Raw genomic sequence first — 14,049 nt, 5'->3', positions numbered from 1 at the left:
GATTTTATTTGTCAGCTAAAAAAATTCCATACTGTACAAATATTTTTTAAAGGGACTATGATTGTACAATAAAGTCAGCCACTACAGTTGAAGTCGGAAGTTTACATACACTTGGAGTCATTAAATCTCGTTTTTCAACCACTCCACAAATTTCTTGTTAACAAACTATAGTTTTGGCAAGTCGGTTTGGACATCTACTTTGTGCATGACACAAGTAATTTCTCCAACAATTGTTTACAGACAGACTATTTCACTTATAATTCAATGTATCACAATTCCAGTGGGTCAGAATTCTAAGTTGACTGTGCCTTTAAACAGCTTGGAAAATTCCAGAAGATTATGTCATGGCTTTAGAAGCTTCTGATAGGATAATTGACATGATTTGAGTCAATTGGAGGTGTATTTGTGGATGTATTTCAAGGCCTACCTTCAAATTCAGTGCCTCTTTGCTTGACATCATGTGAAAAGCAAAAGAAATCAGCCAAGAACTCTGAAAAAAAAATTGTTGACCTCCGAAAATCTGGCTCATCATTGGGAGCAATTTCCAAACGCCTGAAGGTACCACGTTCATCTGTACAAACAATAGTAGGCAAGTATAAACACCATGGGACCACGTAGCCATCATACCGCTCAGGAAGGAGACACGTTCTGTCTCCTAGAGATGAACGTACTTTGGTGTGAAAAGTGCAAATCAATCCCAGAACAACAGCAAAGGACGTTGTGAAGATGCTGTAGGAAACAGGTACAAAAGTATCTATATCCACAGTAAAACAAGTCCTATATTGACATAACCTGAAAGACCGCTCAGCAAGGAAGAAGCCACGGCTCCAAAACCACCATTAAAAAGCCAGACTACGGTTTGCAACTGCACACTTATTATTATTCTTTTTTTTAAACCTTTATTTTACTAGGCAAGTCAGTTAAGAACAAATTCTTATTTTTAATGTCAGCCTAGGAACAGTGGGTTAACTGCCTGTTCAGGGGCAGAACAACAGATTTGTACCTTGTCAGCTGGGGGATTTGAACTTTGAACCTTTTGGTTATTAGTCCAACGCTCTAACCACTAGGCTACCCTGCCGCCCCACATGAGGACACAGATTGTACTTTTGGGAGAAATGTCCTCTGGTCTGATGAAGCAAAAATAGAACTGTTTGGCCATAATGACCATCGTTATGTTTGGAGGAAAAAGGGTGAGGCTTTCAAGCCAAAGAACACCATCTCAACCGTGAAGCATGGGGGTGGCAGCATCATGCTGTGGGGGTGCTTTGCTGCCTCAGGGACTGGTGCACTTCACAAAATACATGGCATCCTTTGGATGGAAAATGATGTGGATATATTGAAGCAACATCTCAAGACATCAGTCAGGAAGTTGAAGCTTGGTTGCAAATGGGTCTTCCAAATGGACAATGAACCCAAGCATACTTCCAAAGTTGTGGCAAAATGGCTTAAGGACAACAAAGTCAAGGTTTTGGAGTGGCCATCACAAAGCCCTGACCTCAATCCTATAGAATATTTGTGGGCAGAACTGAAAAAGTGTGTGTAAGCAAGGAGGCCTACAAACCTGACTCAGTTACACCAGCTCTGTCAGGAGGAATGGGCCAAAATTCACCCAACTTATTGTGGGAAGCTTGTGGAAGGCTACCCAAAAAGTTTGACCCAAGTTAAACAATTTAAAGGCAATACTAATTGAGTGTATGTAAACTTCTGACCCACTGGGAATGTGATGAAAGAAATAGAAGCTGAAATAAATCAATCTCTCTACTATTATTCTGACATACTTAAAATAAATTGGCAATCCTAACTGACCTAAGACAGTGAATTTTTACTAGGATTAATTGTCAGGAATTGTGAAAAACTGAGTTTAAGTGTATTTGGCTAAGGTGTATGTAAACTTCCGACTTCAACTGTAATTTCCATTGTGGTCCCTATTTTGTAAAACATAAAATACAAAGAGAATTACATAGATACAGTCACATTACAGTGATAGACACAAAAACATTCAGCTGTCAGAGATTAACATACTAAATGTACCAGCACATTGCATGCAAAGGCCTAAAGCCTTAGGTGTCCAATGTATTTGTGCCACCCATTAATGAGAAACCTATGTCAAGTATAGACCATATTGTGTGCAATACAGGTTATGGAAAAGAGCAGAAGCTCTGATCTATCCATTTAGACCCCAGTCCTACCTACCAACCTACCTACAGGTTATGGAAAAGAGCAGAAGCTCTGATCTATCCATTTAGACCCCAGTTTTACCTACTAACCTACCTACAGGTTATGGAAAAGAGCAGAAGCTCTGATCTATCCATTTAGACCCCAGTCCTACCTACCAACCTACCTACAGGTTATGGAAAAGAGCAGAAGCTCTGATATATCCATTTAGATCCCAGTCCTACCTACCAACCTACCTACAGGTTATGGAAACGAGCAGAAACTCTGATCTATCCATTTAGACCCCAGTGCTACCTACCAAACTACCTACAGGTTATGGAAAGAGCAGAAGCTCTGATCTATCCATTTAGACCCCAGTCCTACCTACCTACCAACCTACCTACAGGTTATGGAAAGAGCAGAAGCTCTGATCTATCCATTTAGACCCCAGTCCTACCTACCAAGCTACCTACTGGTTATGGAAAGAGCAGAATCTCTGATCTATCCATTTAGACCCCAGTCCTACCTACCAACCTACCTACAGGTTATGGAAAAGAGCAGAAGCTCTGATCTATCCATTTAGACCCCAGTCCTACCTATCAACCTACCTACAGGTTATGGTAAATTTGCTCTTTTAGTATTCCTCCAGTAGGTTTCCTCAAGGAGAAAGTATTCTATGTCAAAGATAATAAAACAAAAACACTATAAGTTATACAGCAATAAATCAAATGTACTTATGAAGCACTTTTTACACCAGCAGATGTCACAAAGTGCGATATTTTTTAAAATGTTTTTTATTTCACCTTTATTTAACCAGGTAGGCTAGTTGAGAACAAGTTCTCATTTACAACTGTGACCTGGCCAAGATAAAGCACAGCAGTTCGACACATGCAACAACACAGAGTTACACATGGAATAAACAAACATACAGTCAATAATACAGTAGAAGAAAAAAAATCTATATACAGTGAGTGCAAATGAGGTAAGATAAGGGAGGTAAAGGCAATAAATAGGCCATGGTGGCGAAGAAATGACAGTATAGCAATTAGACACTGGAATGGTAGATGTGCAGAAGATTAAAAAAAAAATATATATATATATATATTAGAAACCCAGCCTAAAACCGCAAACATCAAGCAATGCAGATGTAGAAGCACAGTGGCTAGAAAGGCAGGAACCTAGGAAGACACTTAAAGAGGAACCAGGCTCTGAGGGGTGGCCAGTTCTCTTCTGGCTGTGCCGGGTGGAGATTATAAGAGTACATGGCCATTTAAGGCCAGATTGTTCTTCAAGATGTTGAAAAGTTCATAGATGACCAGCAGGGTCATATAATATTCAGTGAGAGACAGCTGGTGCAGTAGAGAGAGAGAGAGTAGAAAACAGCAGGTCTGGGACAAGGTAGCACGTCCGGTGAAGAACGGCAGACCAGTTGAAACTGGAGTAGGAGCACGACCAGGTGGACTGGGGACAGCCAGGACTCATCAGGTCAGATAGTCCGGAGGCATGATCCTAGGGCTCAGGTCCTCCGGGAGGGGAGGGAGAGAGAATTAGAGGGAGCATACTTAAATTCACACAGGACACCAGATAAGACAGGAGAATTACACCAGATATAATAGACTGACCCTAGCCCCCCGGCACATAGACTTATTGCAGCATAGATACTGGAGACTGAGACGGGTGGGTTGGGGGACACTGTGGACCAGTCTGGCGATACCCCCGGACAGAGCCAACCAGGCAGGATACAACCCCACACACTTTGTCAAAGCACAGCCCCCACACAACTAGAGGGATATCAACAGACCACCAAGTTACTAGCCTGAGACAAGGCTGAGTATAGCCCACAAAGATCTCCTCCACCGCACAAGCCCGAAGGGGCACAAAACCAGACAGGAAGATCACGTCTGTGACTCAACCCACTCAAGTGACGCACCCTTCCTAGGGACGACATGGAAGAGCACTAGTAATGTCCGCAAAAACACTACAGTAGGTACTACAGTATACTACAGTCTGCAAAAACACTACAGTTTAACTACAGTATACTACAATCCACAAAAAACACTACATTAATTTCTAGAGTATATATTACAGTATGCAACAGTATACTACAGTAAATACTAAACACTACAGTGAATAGTACAGTGAAGTCTGCAAAAACACTACAGTGAATACTATAGTATTTATACCATAGTATACTATAGTATTTTTTCATGTGGCTTGCACGACAACCTTCATTTACATACCTATTGAAATTAAAATGTAATTAACTATGGTACAGTATATTGAAATATTAAATATTTCCACAAATCTTGATCAGTCTGTAATTGTTGTAGCTTTTTGGTATTGTATGTTGAGGTTCTGTGAAAAGGCCTGGGGTGTATTCATTACAGAAACCGTTAATTGCTTAATAACCAAACGGAAGTGTTTTTATTGGACAAATTCAGGTAAGTTCCACCCCATTTCACTCCGTTTGCTTCCGTTAAAGAAATGTTTTGCAACACAATCGATGTAATGAATAGACCCCTGTGGTTTCGTAGGAGTGCCAAGGAGGTGAGGCAACTATCAGTTTGGTAATCATTAATCTCACCAAAGGCATACGCCACACACAGCAGCTTCCAGTATAAGAGCCAAAACATATATTTTTATTTTCATGCTCAATTTCCCAGCACAATATATTACTGAGAGAATTAAAACAAAAATTCTATTCATGCAATAATTATTAACAATACAAATGCATCAACATATTTTATCAGATCAGAAGCAGAGACAATATTTGAAGCCATGTTGTTGTTAGTGTTTTGCTTATTATAGCCAATATTTTCTAATCATAGAAAGTACAATGTTTAAATTATCCTAAGGCAATAGATGGACTGCATGTAATTAAAAAGGGTGTGAGACTGGTACTCATTACTCCAATTCTGTTGCAAAATGTTTCTTAAACAGAAGCAAATGGAACAAAACGGGGGAGGGACCTACCTGAATTGGTCCAATAGAAACTCTCAATGTATTTGCTGTTTGGCTAATTATTACACCTGTTTCAGAGTTTCAGGTGAAAGCAACTGAAGAGAAGGCAAGCAAAAGTTTTGTTCTGGTTTGCTCTGTCAGGCCTCTTGGAAACTACATTATCTTTGGAATATTGCTGTGCAGAAAGGTAATTTGGATTAATTCATTATGTGATTGTTGAATTAAATACTGCTCAGGAATATTACGAATATGTGCTGATGTACTTGAGAGGTTAAAGTACAAATTCCTGACTCACTCAGCAACAGCCGTTAAGTTGGAGAGGAGAACTTCGTGAAAATACAGTAGGTAGGTATCGTTGAGGATCAGAACAGGTTTATATATTTGAATTCTGTGCAGGGTTGTCTATCCCTTAGAAAGTGTGAGTGTATATTGTTAAGGGAAAACAAGTGCCCCATTATTAGTCATTTCAGTGCAGGATAAACATTGATCTCCCTTACTAGCTTCAAGCACCAACTGTCAGAGCAGCTCACAGATTACTGCACCTGTACATAGCCCACCTATAATTTAGCCCAAACAACTACCTCTTTCCCTACTGTATTTATTTATTTTGCTCCTTTGCACCCCATTTTTTATTTCTACTTTACACATTCTTCCACTGCAAATCTACCATTCCAGTGTTTTACTTGCTATATTGTATTTACTTTGCCACCATGGCCTTTTTTTGTGTTGCCTTTACCTCCCTTATCTCACCTCATTTGCTCACATAGTATATAGACTTGTTTATACTGTATTATTGACTGTATGTTTGTTTTACTCCATGTGTAATTCTGTCGGTTGTGTCGAACTGCTTTGCTTTATGTTGGCAAGGTCGCAATTGTAAATGAGAACTTGTTCTCAACTTGCCTACCTGGTTAAATAAAGGTGAAATAAAATAGACTACCTGTTTGCTGAGTAATGCTTCCTAGAAACTAGATTAAAATCACAATGAGGAAGTACACATTCAAATGACTCAGGTAGTCATTGTAATCATATTTCTCTTGATGTGCCATACAGGTTTACCAACATGGTCACTCTGGGAAAGTGCCTTACATGCTCAAGACTACAGTTAGCTGTGATGTTTGTGTTAACAGTTTATCTGAATACAGGTGAGTAATGCAATGTGTCCTAACCTAGTCGCCCTATGACATCCACTATTTTGGGCCCTTCTAAGCCCACTCTGCACCAAACAAAGTCCACTTTTAAACTGATTCATTTCGAGGTCCATTTCCATTTATCTTTGTCAGGGGATATAAAATGTGCCTGTGTGACAGCCATTGACTATATGCACATCCTTACATGAGGTTTATGTCACCTGATGTAGCCGGGTGGAGCCCAGACAGTGTCCCAGGTCAGGGAATTACAATGTCCGCTTCTGTTAACCCATTAGCTGGTGTCTGTCCTACATGTTCGATATATCACATTATACTTATACAAACTGCGTAACAGATGTCCAACAATTGGGGATATTCACTAGGAATCAAACAGAACCAAATGAAATTGGCAGGGACCTACCTGAATTTGTCTAATAGAAACACATTTTCTACAGTTTGGAATAATGCTTACACCCCTGTTGTGGAAGTGAAACTACAGTACCCTCCAAGTTTTTATACCCCTTGACTTATTCCACATTTTGTTGTGTTAGAGCTTGAATTTATTAAATATATTGGTTTTCTCACCCATCTACACACAATACCACATAATGCCAAAGTGAAAACTTGTTTTTAGAAATGTTTGCACATTTTATGAAATGTAGGTATTCACACTCCTGAGTCAATACTTTGTAGAAGCACCTTTGGCAGAGATTACAGCTGCGAGTCTTAATGGGTACGTCTTCAAGAGCGTTCCACAACTGGACTGTGCAACATTTCCCCATTTATTCTTTCAAAATGTTCAAGCTCTGTCAAATTGGTTGTTGATCATTGCTAGATAACCATTTTCAGGTCTTGCCATAGATTTTCAAGTAGATTTAAGTCAAAACTGAAACTCGGCCACTCAGGAACATTCACTGTCTTCTTGGTAAGCAACTCCGTGTTTTATTGGATTTGCTCCAAACATAACACTTTGTATTCAGGACAAAAAGTGAATCGCTTTTCCATTTTTTTTGCAGTATTACTTTAGAGCCTTGTTGCAAAAAGAATGCATGTTCAGAACAAAAATATTTCAGTACAGGCTTCCTCCCTTTCACTCTGTCAATTAGGTTAATATTAGAATTGTGTAGTAACTACAATGTTGTTGTTCCATCCTCAGTTTTCTCCTATCACAGCTGTTTTGAAGTCACCATTGGCCTCATGCCCATTTCTCCTTCTCCCAAATCCAGTCAGCTGATGTTCTGAAAGAGCTGCAAAATCTGGATCCCTACAAATCAGCCAGACTAGACAATCTGAACCCTTACTTTCTAAAATTATCTGTTAATTGTTGCAACCCCGATTACTGGCCTGTTCAACCTCTTCTCAGTGTCGTCTGAGATTCCCAAAGATTGGAAAGCAGCTGCGGTCATCCCCCTCTTCAAAGGGGGGACACTCTTGACCCAAACTGAGACAGACTTATATCTATGCTACCCTGCCTTTCTAAGGTCTTTGAAAGCCAAGTCAACAAACAGATTACCGACTATTTCGAATCCCACCATACCTTCTCCACTATGCAATCTGGTTTCAGAGCTGGTCATGGGTGCACCTAAGCCACGCTCAAGGTCCTAAACGATATTTTAACCACCATCGATAAGAAATAATACTGTGCAGCCGTATTCATTGACCTGGCCAAGGCTTTCGACTCTGTCAATCACCACATCCCCATCGGCAGACTCGATAGCCTTGGTTTCTCAAATGATTGCCTCGCCTGGTTCACCAACTACTTCTCTGATAGAGTTCAGTGTGTCAAATCGGAGGGCCTGTTGTCCAGGCCTCTAGCAGTCTCTATGGGGGTGCCACAGGGTTCAATTCTTGGACCAACTCTCTTCTCTGTATACATCAATGATGTCGCTCTTGCTGCTGGTGAGTCTCTGATCCACCTCTACACATATGACACCATTCTGAATACTTCTGGCCCTTCTTTGGACTGTGTTAACAACCCTCCAGATGAGCTTCAATGCCATAAAACTATCCTTCCGTGGCCTCCAATTGCTCTTAAATACAAGTAAAACTAAATGCATGCTCTTCAACCAATCGCTGCCTGCACCTGCCCGCCCGTCCAACATCACTACTCTGGACGGTTCTGACTTAGAATATGTGGACAACTACAAATACCTAGGTGTATGGTTAGACTGTAAACTCCTTCCAGACTCATATCAAACATCTCCAATCCAAAGTTAAATCTAGAATTGGCTTCATATTTCGCAACAAAGCATCCTTCACTTATGCTGCCAAACATACCCTTGTAAAACTGCGCATCCTACCAATCCTCGACTTTGGCGACGTCATTTACAAAATAGCCTCCAATACCCTATTCGATTAATTGGATGCAGTCTATCACAGTGCCATCCGTTTTGTCACCAAAGCCCCATATACTACCCATCACTGCAACCTGTATGCTCTCGTTGGCTGGCCCTCGCTTCATACTCGTCACCAAACCCACTGGCTCCAGGTCATCTACAAGACCCTGCTAGGTAAAGTCCCCCCTTATCTCAGCTCGCTGGTCACCATAGAAGCACCCACCTGGAGCATGCGCTCAAGCAGGTATATCTCTCTGGTCACCCCCAAAACCAATTCTTTCTTTGGCCGCCTCTCCTTCCAGTTCTCTGCTGCCAATGACTGGAACGAACTACAAAAATCTCTGAAGCTGGAAACACACATCTCCCTCACTAGCTTTAAGCAGCTCACAGATTACTGCACCTGTACATAGCCCATCTACAGTGGGGCAAAAAAGTATTTAGTCAGCCACCAATTGTGCAAGTTCTCCCATTTAAAAAGATGAGATAGGCCTGTAATTTTCATAGGTTCATCACTGTCAACTATGAGGGACAAAATGAGGGGGAAAAAATCCAGAAAATCATATTGTAGGATTTTTAATGAATTCATTTGCAAATTATGGTGGAAAATAAGTATTTGGTCACCTACGAACAAACAAGATTTCTGGCTCTCACAGACCTGTAACTTCTTTAAGAGGCTCCTCTGTCCTCCACTCGTTACCTGTATTAATGGCACATGTTTGAACTTGTTATCAGTATAAAAGACACCTGTCCACAACCTCAAACAGTCACACTCCGAACTCTACTATGGCCAAGACCAAAGAGCTGTCAAAGGACACCAGAAACAAAATTATAGACCTGCACCAGGCTGGGAAGACTGAATCTGCAATAGGTAAGCAGCTTGGTTTGAAGAAATCAACTGTGGGAGCAATTATTAGGAAATGGAAGACCTACTAGACCACTGATAATCTCCCTCGATCTGGGGCTCCACGCAAGATCTCACCCCGTGGGGTCAAAATGATCACAACGGTGAGCAAAAATCCCAGAACCACATGGGGGGGACCTAGTGAATGACCTGCAGAGAGCTGGGATCAAAGTAACAAAGCCTACCCTCCGTAACACACTACGCCGCCAGGGACTCAAATCCTGCAGTGCCAGACGTGTCCCCCTGCTTAAGCCAGTACATGTCCAGGCCCGTCTGAAGTTTGCTAGAGAGCGTTTGGATGATCCAGAAGAAGATTGGGAGAATGTCATATGGTCAGATGAAACCAGAATATAACTTTTTGGTAAAAACTCAACTTGCAATATTCTATTTACTTTGACTCCATGGCCTTTTTTTGCCTTTACCTTCCTTATCTCACCTCATTTGCTCACATTGTATATAGACTTATTTTTCTACTGTATTATTGACTGTATGTTTTTACTCCATGTGTAACTCTGTTGTTATGTGTCAAACTGCTTTGCTTTATCTTTGCCAGGTCGCAATTGTAAATGAGGACAAATTGCCTACCTGGTTAAATAAAGGTGAAATAAAAATTAAATGGTGAAATCCAAGTGGTTTCCTTCCTCACCGGCAACTGAGTAAGGAAGGACACCTGTATCTTTGTAGTGACTGCGTGCATTGATACAACATCCAAAGTGTAATTAATAACGTCACCATGCTCAAGGGGATATTCAATGTCTGCTTTTTTACATTTTTACCCATCTACCAATAGGTGGCCGCCTTTGCGAGGCATTGGAAAATCTCCCTGGTCTTTGTGGTTGAATCCGTGTTTGAAATTCACTGCTCGACTGAGCGACCTTAGAGAGAGAGTGTATGTGTGGGGTATAGAGATGAGGTTGTCATTCAAAAATCATGTTAAACACTTATTGCACATAGTGAGTCCATGCAACTTATGTGACTATTATTGTACTCCTGAACTTATTCAGGCTTGCCATAACAACAGGGTTGAATACTTATTAACTTAAGACATTTCAGTTTTTTTATTAATCTGAAAAACACAATTACACTTTGACATTATGGGGTATTTATTGTGTTGGCCAATGACAAACATTTAGATGTTGTAATCCATTTTAAATTCGGGCTGTAACTGAAGGCACTGTACAGTATGCTGAATTAGTCACAGGATGTTGTTAGAACACAATGCTGTTAATACAGGAACTTGTCACTTTAGTCTGAAACTAGTCTAAGTTTCAATCCTGAATGTGTTTTTCTCTAAACCCTAAGATATCACAGTGGCTATGCAGATAACATCCACAGGGTCTCAGACCATTCAAAGAGCCCAGGGGGAGACAGTCATGCTGGGGTGCACATACACCCCTGCCCCCTCTGACACAGGAGATCTGGACATTGAGTGGTTGAGTGTCCATCCAGACATGACCCAGAAAGACCAGCTGGTGAGACTACAGAGCAGGAGACAGAGGCGGGTCTTGTTATGGATAATTTAAGGGGAGGGTTTGGAGATGCAACATGGGTCGTAAAACGAATATGTTAGTCTTAACATCCACTCATATCTTTGGCAGACTAGTCTTGGAGATGTTGTTTAGCTACAGGCTATCTTATCCTCATTGTTGCAGTAGAAAAACCTCAAGACTTGTTGCTTTGTCATTGAAGCAAATCTCTCTCTCAGGTCATATCTTATACAGGAGGGCAGAAATTGCATTACGGGGACCCCAGCTTGTCTAAGAGGATGGACTTCACAGGAGACCCCGCGTTGGGAGACGCATCCGTCTCCATCTCTGCAGTGAAAGCCTCAGACACAGCCACCTACCAGTGCAAAGTCAAGAAGGCGCCGGGTGTCGACATGCGAAAAGTCACTCTGGTGGTGATGGGTGAGGAAGGCCGCCCCTCCCAGACTAGTTTCTGTTTGACCAGTTTCATCATTCCACTGTCCTGTGTCCTCTGTTTTTAAATCTGCTTTATCACTGAAAAGGAATTTGTTCTTATCAATATACTCATTTTCTTGTAGTGGAAATGCACTTAGAAGGAATCAACACATTTACACAATTGCCCATTTTGCCATTGGTCGCAGAGATGCGTATGTTAAGTAAAACAAAGGAAATGATATTCACTGGTACTGTATACTTACGCTACACACTTTATGAAGTTGTTTTCCTGAGACAGTTTAACCTCTTCTCTTACACCAGTCCCTCCATCAGTGCCTAAGTGTTGGGTTGAAGGCGTTGAAGAGAAGGGAGCTGATGTCTCCCTGCGATGCAAGTTATCCGTGGGATCCACCCCCCTTAACTATGTCTGGATCAGAGAGAGTGGAGGGGCCATCCCGCCTACAGCAACACAAAGTAGGAAACAGGAACTAAAGTCTCTAGATAAGACATGGCACACATAACCATAGGTCTACTGTGCATGTTGATATACTGAGGTGAGGTGTGGTTTGTAGCTGACAGTGATTGTCTTTGTGTTCCATTTAGACTCTCAGACTGGAGAGTTGATGATAAGAAATCACTCAGAGAGCTACATGGGAAATTATCTGTGTGTGGTGTCGAATCCTGTGGGCAAAGAGCAGTGTAAATACACCCTGCACGCATACAACCGTAAGTTTCATTGGGAGAAAGTGAGGAACGGTGCATATGTGTGAACCTGTGTCTGAATATCATGACTTCCTTTTTAGCTCCCAACAAAGCAGGGATCATAGCAGCTGCTGTGATTGGTGCACTGCTACTGTTGCTCCTCCTCCTGCTCCTAATTTGGCTTCTGATCTGCTGCTACCACAAACGTCGCTATGAGAAGGAGGTTGCCCATGAAATCAGGTATGAAATATTACATTCCATACCTTCCAAGAATTACATGCAGCAGACAAACTGTAAAATGTGTAACTCCTACCGTTCTGTGCCACTCTTCCATGGCCTGGCCCTGCCCAACAGGGAGGATGCCCCAGCACCAGAGAGCCGACCTGCCAGCAGGAACTCAAGCTTCCGCTCGGTCCTAGGCTTCCGCTCCCCCCCTGGGGCAGTCTATAGCTCAGTGACAGAAGGTCAGCCCAAGAGGACAGAGTCAGACAATAGGAGCTTCTACACCAACAGTAGCATAGGCATGCCTGCCCCCAGCAAGCAGAAAGCCCCTCATTTGCCACCTGTGCTGAAATATGACGGCAGTAATGGTTACCCTGTGTAATAATGTTTTGGGTTGGGGTAAGGATAAGCATGAAACCTCATACTTAAAAAAATTGTCAGTTTTAAGATATTTTGCCAACCTTCAGTATAAACAGCTATATCACATGCAGACCCGCCATTACAGGATATGTATAATCTCATTCCCATGCTACTTCCATCCTGTACTTTGTGCAATAGTGCAACGGATAATTGTTTAGTCACGTGAAGCTCAATTGAGGATTTTGCCAATGAGAATGAGTGAGAAAGAGATGATATTTAAAGTGTATGTCAGATGCAGTAGTGTAAAAATACTTGAAAGTACTACTTAAGTAGTTTTTTGGGATATCTGTACTTCACTATTTATATTTAACTACATTCATAAAAGAAAATAATGTACTTCTTACTCCATACATTTTCTGACACCCAAAAAGTACTTGTTACATTTTGAATGCTTAGCAGGACATAAATTGTCTAATTCACACACTTATCAAGACAACGTCCCAGGTCATCCCTACTGCCTCTGATCTGGCGGACTCACTAAGCACATGCTTCATTGGTAAATTATATTGTAGCGTTGGAGCGTATCCCTGGCTATCCGTAAAAAAAAGTTTGCTTAATAATATAAGAATTTTAAAAATAATTTATACTTTTACTTTTGATACTTAAGTATATTTTAGCAATTACAATTACTTTTGATACTTAAGCAAATATTTTTTAAACTTACTCAAGTAGCATTTTACTGGGTGACTTTTACTTGAGTCATTTTCTATTAAGGTATCTTTACTTTGGGTACTTTTTCCACCACTGGTCAGATGTATGTTTTTTATTCTATTTGACTTATTTTGTCTAACAGACAAGTAACAAATGTTTGTCATCTTTTCTGAGTTTTCAATGAAAATATATATTTTTGAATCAAGCACTTGATTCTGAATCAGTTGTATCCTGTATATTTGTGTCACCAATCGAAAAAGCTAATGACCCCACCCTCAATACACCAGGCCAATGATTGTTAATACGGAATGACATTGTGTGCCAGTCATATGTGATTTAAGATATTGATTTTGATATAGAACTTAATGACTGATTTCATACTGACTAGCCTCAGAAGGCAGACAGTTCAAAGAATAAAAGCTTGAAGAAACTCTATGATCAAAGGATTTTTTTTCAATCTTCGCACAGTGGAATGTCTACAATGATTGATTTGGATGCAAGGATCACTGGGTTTTTGCCTTTTTTTTGGTTTCCATCATAGTATAATATTGATCTGTCTAGACTCCTCATTCCAGATTCAAACCTGCCATAAATAATTAGGCATGTTTTCGTTGTGGTCTTGCCAAGCAGAATGCCTTAGGAGTCAACACCCAGAGCACCAACCCTGTACA

The 14,049-nt window shown here is 40.9% G+C and overlaps 1 protein-coding gene and 1 long non-coding RNA gene across 3 annotated transcripts; one reads left to right on the top strand and one right to left on the bottom strand.

Annotated features, from left to right (window-relative positions):
* Nucleotides 1-5,176: 5,176 nt before the first annotated feature.
* Nucleotides 5,177-13,816, top strand: LOC109895859 (coxsackievirus and adenovirus receptor homolog). 2 transcript variants are annotated; one of them, XM_031830132.1, is made up of 9 exons: nucleotides 5,186-5,302; nucleotides 5,415-5,460; nucleotides 6,169-6,260; nucleotides 10,785-10,954; nucleotides 11,188-11,389; nucleotides 11,705-11,857; nucleotides 11,987-12,109; nucleotides 12,187-12,325; nucleotides 12,440-13,813. In XM_031830132.1, the coding sequence occupies exons 3-9, from the start codon at nucleotides 6,179-6,181 to the stop codon at nucleotides 12,687-12,689; spliced, it is 1,119 nt and encodes a 372-aa protein (XP_031685992.1). In that variant the 5' UTR covers nucleotides 5,186-5,302; nucleotides 5,415-5,460; nucleotides 6,169-6,178; the 3' UTR covers nucleotides 12,690-13,813. The 2 variants fall into 2 exon arrangements, with proteins under 2 accessions (XP_020345491.1, XP_031685992.1); XM_020489902.2 differs by lacking the exon at nucleotides 5,415-5,460 and having other exon boundaries at nucleotides 5,177-5,302; nucleotides 12,440-13,816.
* On the bottom strand, nucleotides 10,526-11,763 carry LOC116374830 (uncharacterized). The gene is made up of 2 exons (XR_004210783.1): nucleotides 11,647-11,763; nucleotides 10,526-11,482 (listed from the first exon to the last, which is right to left on the bottom strand). It is a non-coding gene; the product is annotated as an uncharacterized LOC116374830 (long non-coding RNA).
* Nucleotides 13,817-14,049: the final 233 nt, after the last annotated feature.

This window comes from Oncorhynchus kisutch, linkage group LG8 (genome assembly GCF_002021735.2).
Source record: "Oncorhynchus kisutch isolate 150728-3 linkage group LG8, Okis_V2, whole genome shotgun sequence".
NCBI lineage: Eukaryota > Metazoa > Chordata > Actinopteri > Salmoniformes > Salmonidae > Oncorhynchus > Oncorhynchus kisutch.
This window is presented reverse-complemented; position numbering and strand designations above follow the sequence as displayed.

Excerpts from the sequence above, each read along its gene's own strand:
- LOC109895859 (XM_020489902.2), top strand. The coding sequence starts at position 6,179 with ATGGTCACTCTGGGAAAGTGCCTTACATGCTCAAGACTACAGTTAGCT. Across the intron at positions 11,390-11,704 it reads AGTCACTCTGGTGGTGATGG|TCCCTCCATCAGTGCCTAAG; the intron begins GTGAGGAAGGCC and ends CTCTTACACCAG. Across the intron at positions 12,326-12,439 it reads GAGGTTGCCCATGAAATCAG|GGAGGATGCCCCAGCACCAG; the intron begins GTATGAAATATT and ends CCTGCCCAACAG.